At 52.8% G+C, this 16126-nt stretch overlaps 1 protein-coding gene across 2 annotated transcripts in view; it reads left to right on the top strand.

Moving 5' to 3' along the window:
• FBLN2 (fibulin 2) overlaps window positions 1-16126 on the top strand; it is a 99870-nt gene that overhangs the window by 72372 nt on the left and 11372 nt on the right. The window contains exons 5-11 of one of the 2 annotated variants that reach the window (XM_045851740.1): window positions 689-869; window positions 4307-4516; window positions 5110-5223; window positions 5846-5947; window positions 7940-8080; window positions 12136-12270; window positions 14364-14501. In XM_045851740.1, coding sequence (XP_045707696.1) covers window positions 689-869; window positions 4307-4516; window positions 5110-5223; window positions 5846-5947; window positions 7940-8080; window positions 12136-12270; window positions 14364-14501 — 1021 coding nt within the window. The remainder of the gene's footprint in view (window positions 1-688; window positions 870-4306; window positions 4517-5109; window positions 5224-5845; window positions 5948-7939; window positions 8081-12135; window positions 12271-14363; window positions 14502-16126) is intronic. The other variant, XM_045851741.1, reaches the window with a different exon arrangement.

Below are 16126 nucleotides of genomic sequence, written 5' to 3' on the forward strand. Positions count from 1 at the left end.
AAACAATTGGGGCTATTATAATCAGTCTACCACAGTAGTTTAAACAATTGAAGATTTTTGTTAGAAGTGAGCAGTCTGGGACAAGGATGTATCTACACAGTATCTTCAGACAATCTGTCTTCTATTTTTCTGCTTGGTCATCTTTAGCTTGTAGCCTCCATCTTGAAAGTCGCCTCATGTCCCATGATGGTTGCTAGAACTCCAGCCACCACATCTGTTCTGAAAAGGAGGAAGAGGGCTACAAAAAGGATATACTTTCAAGGTGAATCAGCCCTAGTTAAAAGCTCTCCTGAAAGTTTTATCCAGTGACTTTAGTCTCTAACTTCAAGGGATACTTGAAAATGCTGTTAGCTGCTAGTCTGCTAGTGAAAACAGAGGGTAGTGGAAGTGGTTGGGGCTAATTTGTAGTTCTTTTCATAGAGGCCATTTATTAGTTATTTCAAAAAATTTGTATTAGCCCTACTCTGAGATAGACATGGAAAATAGAGAAAAGTGACTCCTCTGCCCTTGGAGAGTACATACTGGACAGAAGAAACAAGACAAAATGAATCATTCTCACTTATCAGCTCCTCTACTGAGCCAGACCTGGGCTGTTTTCTGGGGGTCCTTAGTGAGTCCGATGGGCTCACAGACCCAGGAGAAGGCTGAGGGGCCAAGGTGTGGCAGTGACTGCATGTCTTTTCTCCAGCAATGCTGTGACTGCTGTGGCCTGGGGCTCCGTGTGAGGGCCGAGGGCCAGTCATGTGAATCCAACCCCAACCTGGGCTACCCCTGCAACCACGTCATGCTATCCTGCTGTGAGGGCGAAGACCCCCTCATTGTGCCAGAGGTCCGCCAGCCTCCAGAGCCTGAGGCCGCACCACAGAGAGGTGGGTGTTGCCTCAACCTGGGCTGGGGTACATGGGATAGTTGGGTGAGGGGAGAGAGCTGGTAGCCCTCTGGTCTTCCCTGGGGACCCTGCATCCATAGCCATCTGTGACTTCAGGCACAAGCTCTGCTCTGGACAGAGTTCTTCTGTGCCTTCTGATAGTGGGCTTTGGCCTATTATTTCCAAGATGGAAATTTCATTCAGTTTTCCGAGTACCATCCACTTCACCCACCGAATTGCCAACTACTTACTACCTACCATGCTTCCATCCACTGTTTTATCCATCCATCATCTCACCCATCCCCTACCCATTCTCTGGTCTATTTCACCGTCCATTCATCTATCCAATACACCATTCATCCACCATCCCCTCATCTATCCATTTACACATCCATTCATCCATCCATTCTTCTACCTCACCCATCCACTCACCCATGCACCCACACAACCACTTACTCATGCACCCATTCACTTACGCATTCATCTGTTCATCCATCCGTTTGTCCATTTGTCCATCTGTCTGTCCATCTGTTCATGTATTCACCCACTCACCTGGTCAGCAAACCTTTCACTTACCCATTTATTCACTTACCTTTCCTTGTGTTCAATCCCTCTCACCTATCCCATTCTTGTTTCCTCAGGGAACAGGGTATAACTAGTATGGAGAATACATTCATAAATGTTGCCACTCCTGCCTGATCAGCCCCTTCAGGCTATCACTGTCTTTTATGTCTATATTCTCAGTTCCTGGCCCTATGCTTTTCGTAGAAGAATCACTAGCAAATGACTGAATGAATGATGAGTTTGTTTGGCAGCCCTCCTTCACCACTAGACCATGAGTTCTTGAGGGCTGACCAGGACTGTGCCTTTACCCTCTCTATACCTGCCTGGCACTGGCCCCAGAAGCCATAGGCAGTGTGTGTGTTGCGGGGAGCTCCAGGTGCATTGTGGAGCCTGGAATTTGTGCTTGCTCCTGCCTGAGGTTCAGGAGCCAGGTCCTGGAGCTTCCATGGGAGCTTCAGGTCCTGGAGCGTCTCTGGGGTCTTCTTCCTCCTGTGCTTTCCATGTGCTCTTGTCATTTTTCCAGCTGCCACATGCAGCCTCTGTCACCCTATCTAGGGCTATCTCCTGGACTCGTGGCCATTAGTCTTCTTTGTGCCTGTGGGCCAGCAGGAGCCCAGTCAAGGTGTCCCTGTGAGTCAGCAGTTATCCTTTGTATAGCTGGGCCTAGCAGCCCTGGGACTAGTGCCTGGCAGGTTACTTCTGCCCGTGTTCACACACTTAGTCTTGACCAGCCAGGGATCAGGTGCTCATGAGGGTTCCAGAAACACTAGGCTAGGCCTGGGCACTTCAAGGACTGAGCAAGGTCTGGGAATGAAAGCCCCAAAGATGGTCCTAGCATCAAGGTTAATTCTTGGCCTTTGGAGTCTAGCAGACCTGGTTGGAATCCCAGCTCCACCATTCTTCTCAGCAAATCATGGCCCTTCTTGGACAGTTTGTCAGATAGGGATTCTGCTTTTCACCTCCCTCTCTATGAGGGTGGATGACAGGATGCTCGTCAAGAGCTTATGATAGTGCCTGGCAAAACACTCAGATGCTACCCTGTTACTATCACCATGTTTTAGTAGTCTGGATGAGGAAGCTGAGGGCCAGAGAGGGGCAGGACCTCGCCCCACATGCACAGTGGGTCTTTGGCATAGTTGGGACCAGACTCTTGGCTCTGATGACTCCCATTTTTGACTTGGGCTTTCTAGTGTCCTGGATTTGACCAGACCCAGTCATCCCTGGGTCTCTGTCATGATAACAGAAGACAATGGAAGTCTGTGCATAGAAATTAGAATGCCTGCTGTCCGTAGGCTACAAGGCCAGGGGCTCCTAGGAGAAGAACTTGTAACCTGTGGGTACAAAATTTGCTGGATATGGTAGTAGGCCTAGTAGATACCTGGGTCTTCCAGCAGGGTGTGCAGTAGCAAGCATGTGGTGCCTGGGCCAGACCAGGGGAAGCTGCCAAGACAGAGGAACTAGCCAGCTTCACTAGGACAGCATGGGCACAGGGGCTGTCCAGTCCAAGGAAGTTACACTTGATGAGAATGGCTTTTGGGGGGCTGGTTGAGCATTGGTCTGAAGGCTAGGTTAGTACCCACAGGTCTAATTCAAAGTAAAATTTTGGAAGTCTGGCTTCGGGGGGTCAGAGGGTAGGTGTAGGGCTGAGAAGGGTCCAGAGCCAGAGATACGTGTTCCTCTCCTTCTGTGATGAACTGAGGGGTAACCTGGACCTCAGGGGACACAAATATCAGGGTCAGACCAACTTGGGTTTCAGTTCTGCTTAGGTGACCTAGGAAAAAATCACTCTGTTCCTCTAAGCCTCAATATCCCCTCTGCTGAAATCATTGTGAGAAATATGCTGATGAAGGTGGCCTGAGCTTGAACCCTAGAGATGTTGCCCAGCCTGTAGCAAGCTCAGTAGAGCCCAAGCACAGGTCCGTAGGGCTGGGCCATCATCCGTTATGGCCCTGCTGGCAGGTACTGGGCCTGAGCTGATTGGGCTGGAACTTAATGTAAATGCCCTCAATATGAAACATGTTCCTCAGATGTGACCTTATGCAGTTGCTCCCTTCAGGGGCTTGGCTGTCTGGTGCTGGTGGGCAGAGCTGAGGCACCAGGCTGCCATATGGAGGGATTTCGGGCCTCTCCCTTTTCCATGACTGTATATCTAGAGTCTTCCAAGACAGCTCTGCCCTGGGAACCTTCTCTCTCTCCCACTCTCACCTCCTCCTTAACATAGCTTGGAATGCATGGAAAGACCTAGTGCTGTTGAAAGTGACACAGCTAGGGGTCACCCAAGTGAGGGTACAGCTCTTAATCTGATGGAACTCAGGTTTGGGCCCTTTCTGTTGCTACAGGTAGGCCTCTCTGATGTCACTGAAGTCAGGGGTCTGAGTCCTATTTATTACTTTAATTTTGTTTATTTTATTGGTTCCAGAGAGGGGGGAAGGGAGGGAGAAAGAGAGGGAGAGAAACATTGATGTGAGAGAGAAACATCGATAGGTTGCCTCTTGCACACCCCCAACCAGGGATAGAACTTGCAACCCAGGCATGTGCCCTGACTGGGAATTGGATCCTTGGCCTTTCAGTTTGCAGGATGTTGCCCAACCAACTGAGTGACACTGGCCAGGGCCCATTTATCACTTCAGCCAATGCTTCCTGAGGGCTGTTATAGATCTGGCTCTGATGGGTTCACTCTTATTTCTGAGGTCTGTCCATCCCCCCATCCTTCATCATCCATCCATCTATTCATCCATCCACCTATCATCCATCCATGCTCTCTCAGCTGGGCATGCAGAGGGTTCTGATGAGGACCTGCACTGATTTTCTGGGGGCCTGAGGTCTCGGCCACCTGCTGGGGCCAACCCAGATCCCATCTGACCTCTGCCCCAGTTTCAGAGACGCAGCTGGGGAGCCGGGAGGCCCTGTCACTGAGCATGGACACCGAGCTGCCCAATAGCCTGCCCGGCGATGACCAGGATGAGTGCCTACTTCTCCCAGGGGAGCTTTGCCAGCACCTCTGCATCAATACTGTGGGCTCTTACCACTGTGCCTGCTTTCCTGGCTTTTCACTACAGGATGATGGCCGTACCTGCCACCCAGGTAAGGACCCAGGCAGTTGAGGTAGGGGCTGGGGTTACTCTTGCCAGGGGAGTGTGGGATTCCAGCAGTGGGGACTGTGGGGTACTTCTCCTTCTGCCGCCCCACACATTGGAACCTATAGGAGCCAGAGGCCTCTGGTGGTGGGCTTTGTGAGGCCCAGCATATAGGCTTCTTCCTGGAACTCTACTGCATGGTAAGCTCCAGTGCCCTGCTCTGGATTCAAATGCAGGACCGGGACCTGAGCTACAGAGGCTCCCATCAGCCCAGTCTGATTCCCCAGTCCTGGGCCCAAGGTGGTTAAGCCCTAATAGGCAGCCCAGGAAGTTGCCAGCTTCCAGGGATAGATTTGTTGTCAGTCTAGAAACTCACTCCTCTTCTTCCTTGCCTCCTCTGCTGTGAATGGCTGTGAGATTGACCTTACCTAAGTATATTGCATAGCTCCCTGAGCCTCAGTTTCCTCTCCTGGGAAATGGGTGGTGGTGGATTAAATGAAGCAGTTTCTATCAAGTGCTGGCATGGTGCCTGTTCAGGCCTGAGGCCTGGCTGCAGATGTGAGACAGACCTCCCCCTCCTGTTTGCTCTGCCTGGGACAGACAATCGCCCCCCACAGCCAGAGGCTGCAGAGAAGTCTGCACTGAGGCCAGAATCCTCCCAAGTGCCCCCCAACACCATCCTGCTACCACGGCCGCAACCCAACACCTGCAAAGGTAATGTGGGCCTCGGGATGGGTCTGGCTTGCTTGTAGGTAGAGCTCTTTAGTGTTGGGCATGTGCAAGGTGGCTCTGTCGAAGGGGTGCTTCTGCTTTGGGGGTCGGCTGGTCTTGCCTGTCTGAGTTGAGTATACCTGAGGAGGTGAGATTTGGGGGAGAGTCAGCCTGGGGTGAGAAAGGAGATGAGAATAGAGGACAGCCTGGGGTGATTGTATATGATGACCCCAGGCAAGCCAATTAGGTACTTTTTTGGTCTCAGTTCCTGTGAAATTCAGAGAATACATCTTTGCTTGTAGAACTGTCATGCAGACTGTAATGTGTAAAAAGTTCTTTGTTCTGCTCTTCTCTTCTTCCTTGTTCCTTCTCTCTCTGCATCTTTTCTGTCTTCTCTGTCTCCTCCTCACTACCATTACTGTTACTTGAGGGAAGGGTGTGGTGGGGGTGGCGGGAGATCTAACACATCATCCTAGACACCAGCTGATGTATGAACCAGTTTAACAGGTGAACTTGTAAAAAGGTCCAGGTGTGGGGTTCCTTGGCTCCCAGCCTTTCCACCTGCAGGTTAGAGCTGGAGGTGATGAGCCTGGCAGTCTCTGATTTCTGTGCGGTTTTCTCCCAGACGATGGGCCTTGCAAGCAGGTGTGCCGCATTATTGGGGACACAGCCATGTGCTCCTGCTTTCCTGGCTATGCTATCATGGCAGACGGTCTGTCCTGTGAAGGTGAGTACCATGGGGGTTACCCTCATACCTGTCCAAACCTAAGTTAGCCTGTGGTACGGGCCCCCGAGTGGGGATCAGACAAACAAAATAAGGGAAGCGGTCTGGATCTAAAACTTAGGAGGTTTATGAGGGAGCAGGTTTGGCTGTTTGTGATAAAGAGCTCCAGATAGCTTAAGCAGTGATTCTTCTCATGTCACCATGCACAGGTGTGTGTGTAGTACAGGGTGGGCACACGGGCTGGCAGGACCCCAGGCCTCTTTTGTCATGTTGTTTGCTATTCTCTGGAGCAATGCTTCCCAAACTTCAGCGTGCACCAGAGTCATCTGGAAGCCTAGTGACAGCATGGATCCTGAGAATTCCACAGAATCCCCAGAGATCCTTACCCAGCAGGTCTGGGGTGGGGCCTGAGAATATGTATTTCTCACCAGGTCTCTGGACCATGCTCCACCTTTCCTGTCCTTGAGGGTTTTCTCTGTCTGCATGGCCTAAGTTGATTCTGACCACCTTGTTCCTGATCTAGTCATGGGGGGAGAAAGAGAAAGAGGGAAGTGCATGCCAGATTAGTGTAAGGCAGGACCCAGAAGTGGCATTCATCCCTCCCATTTGCCTTTGATTGGAAGCAAGACTGGGGAGTATGAGTCCCAGCTGGATGGCATGAGTTCAGTTTGTTAAAGAAAAGTTCAGTTCTGTTAAGGAGAGGACAAAGGATGTTGGTGGCAGTTGACTACCTCTTCCCTGCACAAAGAGGCTGAAGATTCCAAAAGCATGTTCCTTTCATGCCAGTGACCCTGCCAGTGATCTTGTCTCAGCAGGGCCTCTCTCAGCTGGGATGTCCTCCTGTAAGATGGGGGCATTGGATCTAACACCTGCTGGGGTGGTTTCCACAGTACGTAGTGCATTGAGAACAACCTGAGAGGCCTCGAGACTGCACCTCCTCATGTCTGGAGGCAAGACAGACATGGAACGTGCAGGTGGTCTAACACACACTTCAGTTCAGGTTCAAGTTCAGGAAAGGTGTTCCTGGTGGGTTTCTGGGTATGCTAGGGTTAAGTCTATCAGGGAAAATGCATACACCTCTGCCAGAAGCTGAAACCCTTATTTAGCCTCTGGGCTGAAACTGTTTTCTGATGTGGGTGACAACTATCCAGTGCCCAGAGAGGACAGGAGACTGGCTCAGGACACAACATGATGGTGACTGGCAGGCCTTTGTCTTAGGTCGTAGGGACAGATCTCAGGTGCCCTCTGGGCTTTGCTCCCTGTCTCTCAGGGCCCTGAAGACATGAGGATGTGTCTCTCCTGGGTCAGGATCCCTTCAGGCCCAGCCAGGCTGCAGGCCGGTGTCTCTGTCTCTCCAGGTCTCCCTCCCTCCTGCAAGCCCTGGCAGTAAAGGCTGTGGGTTCCAGGCCAGGGGTTGCAGACAGTCATTCTGAGGGTAAAGCTTGGCCTGTAGCAAGTCCTGCTGGGCTCTACCCTGTTTACAATAATCAGATGTGTTACTAATCATGAAAAATGCAGTATTTTTTTTAAATGTCCAGATTTCAGTTTTCTCTTGAAACTTTATAAAGCCTGCAGTTCTAGTCCCCCTCTGGAGAGAACATAGGCCTTGCACTGCCCATAGAACCCCCTTTGGTTCCTTCTTTCATTTATGTTGCCAGCCTGGCCCCTAAACACTTGAACTTGCAGCCCCTGCCTTACATGGCTCCCTTGGCTGCCTGTGGAGGTGGAGCATCTCCAGAATGTGGGTGGGTGGCAGGCTGCTTACTACCCTCTCTGAGCCTGACCTTGCCATTTGTCCTTACTGGAATTCCAGCTTTGACTATACAAACTCAGGCTTGGGCCCAAAGCCAGAGCTATACCACTGGTGAGCTTGGAGGCCCTGAGCAGCTGCCTGTCCCTCTCTGGGTCTCAGTTTTCCCATCCGTCACTGGTGCATCGTGACAGGCTGTGCCCCTCTAATGGCCCTTCTGTTTTTCCTTCTGCGGCTGTCACTAGACCAAGACGAGTGCCTGCTGGGTGCTCACGATTGTAGCCGGCGACAGTTCTGTGTGAACACCCTGGGATCCTTCTACTGTGTCAACCACACAGTGCTCTGTGCCCAGGGCTTTATCCTCAACGTGCACAGGAAGTGTGTGGGTAAGCGAGAGCCCCCGCTGCCGCCAACGTCATGGTGCCCTGCTCTGCTCCACACCTAGCCTGCCACACGCTACAGGGCCTGCCCTTTGCATATGAGCTCTCAGCACAGCTGGCACCCCATGTCATGTCCTGTGTGTATTGGTGTCCTGTCCTGCTTCTCCACTGATGCTCCTGGCAGGTTGCTTTCCCCTGGGATGTGCCTGAGAGTCAGAAAACTCCCATAGATTTATGATGTGGCTGGGTCATTGAAATGAGGAGGTTGGACCTGTGGGCAGGGGCAGCAGGATAGAGCATGTGAGGTCTGGAGGCAGAGAGGGTCCTGGGTATGAAGCAGGACCCTCTAGTAGCTCTGTGGCCTTGAATCAGTGACTGCCCTTCTCCATCCCTTAGTTATGTCACCTGTAAAAAGAAGACACTGAGGGCACTGATCCTCCTTTGTAGGTTATGCTACATCTGTGTGCAGTGCAGCAGAGGCTGGGGCACAGTTAGCATGAGATGTCAGCTGCCAGGATTGTCCTTAGATGCATCCAGAGTCCCCTCTGGAGATGAATGGGTGGAGGGGGGTCTGACAGAACCAGCCCCGCACCCCAACATGGTGTTTCCTGTCTTGCCATGAGCACTGAAGCTCTCCTGTCTGAGCCTATTTCCTCACCTCTAACCTTAGGGCTTGCAGGACTGGAGAATGGACGGTGCCCCTCTGCTGCCTGCCATGGATGGGGCTGGTGTATGGTAACAGCTTGTCTACCTGCCTCTCACAGTGTCTGTGGTGGCTGGGTGCTGGGGCTCCAGCTGTAGTCTATGGGCAGCAAGGAGGGTGGACTTGATGCTGACCCATGTGTGGAGGAACACTATAAACCCAAAGTAGCAGGAACTCATGGCAGCAAGGAAGTGCTCCAACAGACACACAGGCCAAGAGACAGGCCATTCTAGCTGTAGCATCTGCCCACACTTCCTGAAGAAGGTGGTGTTTGCACCTGTCTCCAAGGATGGCTAGGACTTGCCAGGTGGAAGGAACAGCTCGAGCAAAGATGTGGAGGTAGGAACAGTACAGATGCGTTCAGGGCATGTGCCTAGGGCCAAGTCCATCGTCTTTGTGTTTGGGGACCATGTCCAGCCTGAACGTGTCCTTGTCTTCACTTCCACTGCTGACTGACAGTCCCGTTTGCTGGGCTGTGCAGCCACCGCAGACATGTTTGCCCCTGGCCTCCAGCCATTGGCACAACATGTGCCTTCTTCAACCCGCTTGTCAGCGGCTGGGTGGCTCCTCTTGTTTGGGTTGTGCCTGTGTGTGTATGTCTGGGCAGGCAGGTCCCAAGCCTGTGAGTACCCCTCCTGGGACGCCCCGCCTGCTTGCCGTGGCCCGGTGTGCAGGCTCCTCTGGGGGTCTGGAGAGAAGACTTTGTGCTACAAGGGTTGCTGGGCAGCCGGAACACAGGTTCCAGGATTAAAAGAGCAAAGGTACATTTCATTTACCAAATTTATTGAGTGCGTGTTCTCATTCATGTCTTTCCTTCCTTGTTCATCCTGCACAGACTTGTCAGGGCTGTCTTTGTCCTCCAGTACTTTGTTCCAGTACTCACTCATCCGCAAGCGTAGACTCGTGTCTTCTGCAGTTCACTTTTTAGCTTCAGGCATGTCTATTAATCCTAGCTGGTGAGGTGGGAGACTGGTACCCAGATAAAGAGTGGGGCTTCCACAGCCAGACTGCCTGGGTTCAAGTCCTTGCTCTGCCACTTTCTACTTATAAGACCTTAGACAAGCCATTTATCCTCTCTAGCCCCAGCTTCCTCACCTTTGAGATGAGTTAGTAATAGTACCCACCTCAGAGGGTTACTGTGGAGATTAAATATAGAGAACTTCCAAGTGTTTGATGTCATTATTGTGATTTAATAAATGTTATACTGAGGCAGCCTGCATAGGTAGTGAGTTTTCCATCACTATAGGTATTGTAAGGCGAAGTGGGACACTGCTGGGTGGTGCCAAGTTTAGAGTACCTCTAGTGGACATGTGACCTCTGTGGGGACTCTGCTGTGCTTTGCTGTTTGCATTTTGTTCCCTGCCCTTTGAGGACTGTCTTGGTTCATGGGAAAAGTGTCCCAGGTGGCTGGGCTTCAAGACGATGGGGAGGGAGCAGCCGCCAGCTCTGGGGCCCAGCCCACAGCAGGGGAAGGGCCCACTCCTGGGCGGGCACTCGGGGGTCTGCTGCTGCCACATGCAGGCTGCGTGGCTCTGGCCCAACCACGTGCCCTCTGGGAGACCTGTGTTCCTGTCTGTGAGACAGTGTTGCAGGATGGCAGTTCCTGCGGACTGCCCGGTCCCTAGCAAGCCTCAGTCAGTGGTGTCTGCTGTTGTTTATCACCATGATTCCTCTCGGGAGGCGGGGCTCCTGGGCACCGTGTCTCCCTCTGTTAATCAGCCTGTAAATCCGAAGTTCCTATTTTGCCCAGCCAAGCCCTCCTTAGAGACCACTGACCCAAAACTATCTTCTCCTGCCTCTACTCCCCACCCCCAAACCAGGGTTGGCATGACCTTAACCATTTGGGTCACCTGTGAGTTTGGGAGAGTCACTCTCCCTGCAGCCCTGCACCCCTCCTCTCCACGGTCATCCTTCTAGACTTGGCTCTGATGTCGATACCCTCTGAGAAGAGACTCTCACAGTCTAGGACCCAGAGACTGCCCAGCTTTGCTCCCTGGAGTCGCCACCCTTCCTGTCCTGTCTGCCCCGCCAGGCTGGCAGTTCTCTGAGGGCAGGGGCTGTGGCCGACGCTCCTACTCGGCCATCTGGACCTAGCACCACAGAACGGGAACTAGTTAATGAGTGTCCAAGAATGACTGAATCAGTGAATGATCGCTGCCCCACCACCAGCAGGTGCAGCATGGAGACAGTCACCAGTTATGCGTCCGTGTGCCCTTAACACCAACTTGCAATGATTTCTGAGTTGTGATCTCTCCAAGGGCTCTCCTCCACCCTCCCTGCTGCTTCTCTCTTCCCTTCCCAATGGCTCATTCTTGGAGTCAGTCCTTGGCCTCTTCTTTCTGCGCCACATCCACCAGATGACCTCAACAGCTGACCGCTCTCAAGACCCCTTTAGTGAGCTCAGTGGTATGCCTCTGGCTGCCTCAAATCCAGTGTGACCACGAGGGTTCCCGACCTTCCCCTGCAAGCCAGCTTCTCCTGGCCACCCCGTCCCAGGTGCTGGTGCTCTCACCTCTCCAGCCCCTTGGCCAGAAGGCTCTGTAGACCTTTTGGCTCCTCTTTTCCGCTCCCCTTCATCTCATGCACTGCTGGATCCTGCCAGTTCCATCTTCACTATGTTTTTCAGAACCTGGTGGCTCCTTGCCTCCACAGACTGCAGTCCTTCATCTCCTATTCTACCAGCTTCCACCTTCATCCCCAAAGTATTCACACCCAGCCAGGGGACCATGTTATAAAGAAGTCCAACTACTTCCTTGCCCGGCTGGAACTCTCTCTGGCTCCCACCTCCCTCCGCATCTCCTGACACCCTTCTCTCCCCTCCTAGCTGGCACTTGAACCTGCCTTGCAGGCCCCTCTTCAGGGCCCTGGCATTGGCCATCCCCTCAACCTGGAATATCTGCTGGGCTCATTCTGTCACTTCTTCAAATGCTTGTTCAAATGTCTTGTTCTCTGAGGACCCTCCTCTGACCTCCTACTTAAAATGGTGTGTGCCTTCCCCACATTGCCCCCCTCAGCACCCTCAGCTTTCTTCCTTTTCTTCACCCACAGCACTATGGCCACCCTTCCTGTTACATATGTGCTTGTTCATCTGTTGGGCCTCCTTTTCTTGAGTGTCCCCTTGATGGCAGGGATTTCTATCTATCTTGTTCGCCATGCACCCCTGGTGCCAAGAACAGTGCTCGTTGGCACATGGCAGGTACTCGGTAAATCTCTGTTGAATGAACAGATGCACAGACAGGTGGACATCAACTGTGCAACTACTTTCTGGGTAGTGAGCACCTTGAGGCCAGTGCTGGCTGCGCTCAGCCGCCATCCAGGAAGTACCTGGTGGCCTCTGATGACATCACTCTCCCTGCAGACATCAACGAGTGCGTGACAGACTTGCACACGTGCAGCCGGGGAGAGCACTGCGTGAACACAGTAGGCTCCTTCCGCTGCTACAAGGCTCTCACCTGCCAGCCGGGCCATGCCCTCGAGGATGGCGAGTGTACAGGTGAGGACAGTGGTCTGCAGGCCCCACCCCTGATCTGCCCCGTCTGCCTCCTGACCTGCTCAGACTGAAGAGCTTCTAGCAGTTAGGTTTTATGCCTTTGGGAAGGCCTCACAAATGATGGTGTTTGAGGCAAAGGGGGGATTGAGGCTGGTGGGGGGAAGCTAGGGTGTGCTCCTGGCTTTTATACCATTGTTGATGCCTAGGTGCCACTTGTTCTCCTTGCCACGCCTCCGTTCCTGTTTGTATGCTGGGGTGGAGCCCACAGATCACTTCCATCCCTTTCACTGGAGACTTCTAGCCTTTTGGAGCGGGGTGGGGGGGGGTGAGTTTCATTGAACCACTTTAGTAGATACTTCCCAGTGTCTTTATGTGCCTGCAGGGATCTGGGTGGCAGGGATAGCGGTAGGTCATGGTATCCTTGTTTCCGATCGCCTGATGAGGGTCATGGAGTCACACAGGCAAATAGGATGGCAGAATAGCCACGAGCTGGTGCTTTGTTAGGTAGGGGTTCAAAGGCCCTCTGTGGAGGTGAAGTTAGAGTGGAGAACCACATAATGAGAAGCTCCTAGGAAGGCTGTTCTAGGAAGAGGGAACAGCAAGTGTGAGACCTTGAGAGGAGAGAGATCTTGGCACATTCAAAGAAGGAAAGAGGGTCTCAGGGCTGGAGCAAGATGCCAGCATCTTCAAAGGAGGGCACAGGGTTGACAGGCCCAGATGGGGAAGGAGTTTAGAATCCGTTTCTCATGTGATATGAAGCATTTTATTTTTAAGTAAAAGTGTCTAGAAGAGTGTCAGACACTCTTCTAGGGGAAGGAGGGAATATATACTGAAGACTGAAGTGCTCATTTGTTACAAGCCCTGGGGAATACTCATGAGAAGGAGCCCTGAGGTTGGGTGTGAGCTCAGGGAGGTGGGTTAACACGGTCATGTTTGGCACCCAGCTGGTCGTAGGTGGGGTTGATGAGCTACAGGAGAAATGAGCCTAGGCCCCTCTGCACACGTGTGCACACACCTGCATGTGCCCATAAGGGCAGATGCAGATCCAGGGCAAGCCCCCCTCTATGAAACCAGACTGCGGAGGGGTGCTACCTCCTTGGACATGCCCCAGCACCCCCTAACCCTGTCTTACCTCAGGGTACTGGGCTCCTTAGAGTGGATGTGGAGAGGCTGCCTCTCAGGCACCAGACTAACCATGTGGGGACTGTGCCCAATCGTGTCTGGCTGCCTGGAGCCTAGCACATGGCCCCCCAGTGACTGAGTGGCTATGGGAAGGTGGTGGAGGCTTTGGAAACCAGAGAGGGGATTGGAGGAGGAAGCACAGATAGGCAGACGACACACAGACATATAGGGGTTGGTCTGGCAATCAGCAAAGCTGAGGGAGGTTTGGCCTGCCATCGATTCTGTGTGTTGCTCTTCTGCTCTGCCTGTTTTCTGTCTGGAAACAGCCTGCTGTACCTGCTGTGCAGGAAGCACGAGGGGAAGCACGGGGCACCGCTGTGTGTACTGCGGAGCACTGAGCAGAGGCAAGCCCCTTGTTAACCGCTCAGTGCCCCAGCAGGTGGGGGGCGGGGTGGGGTGGGGTGGGAGGGATCAGTTTCCCTCCTAGTCTGGCAGCCCCATCCTTCAGAGTTCCAAGCCTTGTTGCTGCCAACACCACTTTCAGAGAAGCCTGGACACATGACCTTAGGGATGTGAGCACGTGTCCCCCATTTCTGCTTGCCCAAGGAAGCAAGAGGCAGTGGTGAAGAATATAGACCCCCCCTGGGTTCTGGTCCCAGCTGTGGAACCATGTCTGTGCTCTGGATCTTCCTGTGTAAAGTGAGGTTTGTTATAGACCCCACTTCCTAGGCTGGTTGTAAGCATTAAATAGATAAATAGATCTCTGAGTGCTGGGGACGGTGTATGGTACCATGGAGGAACACAGTCCATATGGTAATGTCGTCACTTTATTGTTATTGGGCGTGGGCATGCAGCAGTGGACTCCCCCTATTCCCATGATACACAGGACCTTTGTAACCATCAAGTTCGTGGTAGGGTTGTATGGGCAAGGCCCTGCGGCCTGCCAGCCACTGACTCCTGCCTCTGTGTGCCAGATGTGGACGAGTGTGAGCTGGGCACTCACGGCTGCCAGGCGGGCTCCACGTGCCACAACACCAAGGGCTCCTTCTACTGCCAGGCACGGCAGCGCTGTATGGAGGGCTTTCTGCAGGACCCCGAGGGCAACTGTGTGGGTGAGTGGGTAGGGAGTGCCCTGCAGGGATGTCTTCGGGAGGTGTCATGGGTGGGTGGGGGACTTGGAGGGTTTAGAAATCAAGGAGACCTGGCTTACTGCTCTCTCCCTCTCCCAGCCTCAGTATACCCCAACCTGTGAATGGACGTTTCAGTGCCTGGCCCCAGGAGGCTCTCGCAAAACAGAAGCTCTTCTGTTGAGCTGTCTGACCTTGGCTGAGTTACTTCCCTGTGGCCTCAGTTTATCCATCTATGGGGCTGGACTAGATGAACATGTATCAACTTTCTTTTAACTAGTTAATAGGAAGGAATGTTTTATATCTTGATGTGGCACACATTTGCACACAACCATGACTGGAACACAGGCTTCACAAGACACTACTGCATGTGATACTGAAATTTATGTTTGCAAAGAATGCTAGCAAGACCTTCGTGGTTGATTTCATGTTGCACTCATGAGTGGAGACCCACAGTATGACAGATACTGGCCTTGTTGCCCCCACATGGGTCTGAAGAGCTCTCATGCTCTTCCCATCTCTCTTCAGTGACTTCCACAGAGTCCATGGCCTGCAGCCGGGGCCCCATCTTCCCCAAGGCTGCTGACCATGAGGCTGGAGGTGGAGCATCAGCACCCCAGATTACTGATGGCACCCAGAGTGTAGGTGTGATGAAAACAACACTCAACTTGGGAGGGATGAAAGACAGAGGGAGAGGTGAAAAGGTGGCCACTGCGAGGAGAGCTCGGGGTGAGAAAGAAACAAGGGATTTGTTAGAACACAGCTTCTGTCACTTACCCTTGACTACTAAGAACAGCTGTGGGCATCCCCATCTTACAGGGAGGACACTGAGGGACAGAGGGGCCTTAACTTTATCTTGAGAAGGCTTTCTCAAGACTGTTTGGGGGTTCTTTTAGCCAGTTTAGGATCTGGAACTCTCCCTGAGCCCCTTCCCCCCTTAACAGCTGAGCCCCAACACTGTCACAGGACACGGGCAACCCCTCAGGGCACTACAGGGCTGTGGACATGATAAGGTCCCTGTGGTCTGCCCTGGAACACCCAGCCAGGGTCAGGGCAAGGTGGGGAAGGGTCTGCCCGGCCGCAAACAGCTCCTCAGCGATGTGTTCGCTGGTGCTTCCTGAGCACCTGTTGTGTGTCAGGGGTTGCAGCAGTTTAATGAGACATCTTGGAGGGGAGGGATTAAATGAGCAAACACATTTATACAAGTGGCCGTTAGGGTGCTTTCCTTAATAAGACAAAGAGGGGGTGCTTTTGTATCTAGAATGGTCAGTCAGGGCCTCCCTGAGGAGGTGACATTGGGGCAGGGGTCTGAGAAAATAAGGGAGCCAACCATGAAAATATTAGGGGACTGTGCACTGGAGAAGGGGAGACAACATGTGCAAAGGCTCTGTGGCAGGCTGTGCCTAAGTGTGATGGGATGACTGATGAAGAGGCCAGTGGGCTGGGCACAGTATGGGAGGCAGCAATGGAGGAGGAAGTTGGCAGGCTGGTAGGTTTGGAGAAGCCAGAGCAGGAGTGTGATGTACCATAGCCAGCCTGTAAGTCAGCCTAGATTTCCCCTCTGGTTCTAGCTGCTCCATTAGAAAACAGCTGGCAGGTTCTTGGGTTCT

The sequence above is a fragment of the Phyllostomus hastatus genome, unplaced genomic scaffold, assembly GCF_019186645.2.
Source record: "Phyllostomus hastatus isolate PE091 unplaced genomic scaffold, TTU_PhHast_1.1 phas_contig_86, whole genome shotgun sequence".
Classification (NCBI taxonomy): Eukaryota; Metazoa; Chordata; class Mammalia; order Chiroptera; family Phyllostomidae; genus Phyllostomus; species Phyllostomus hastatus.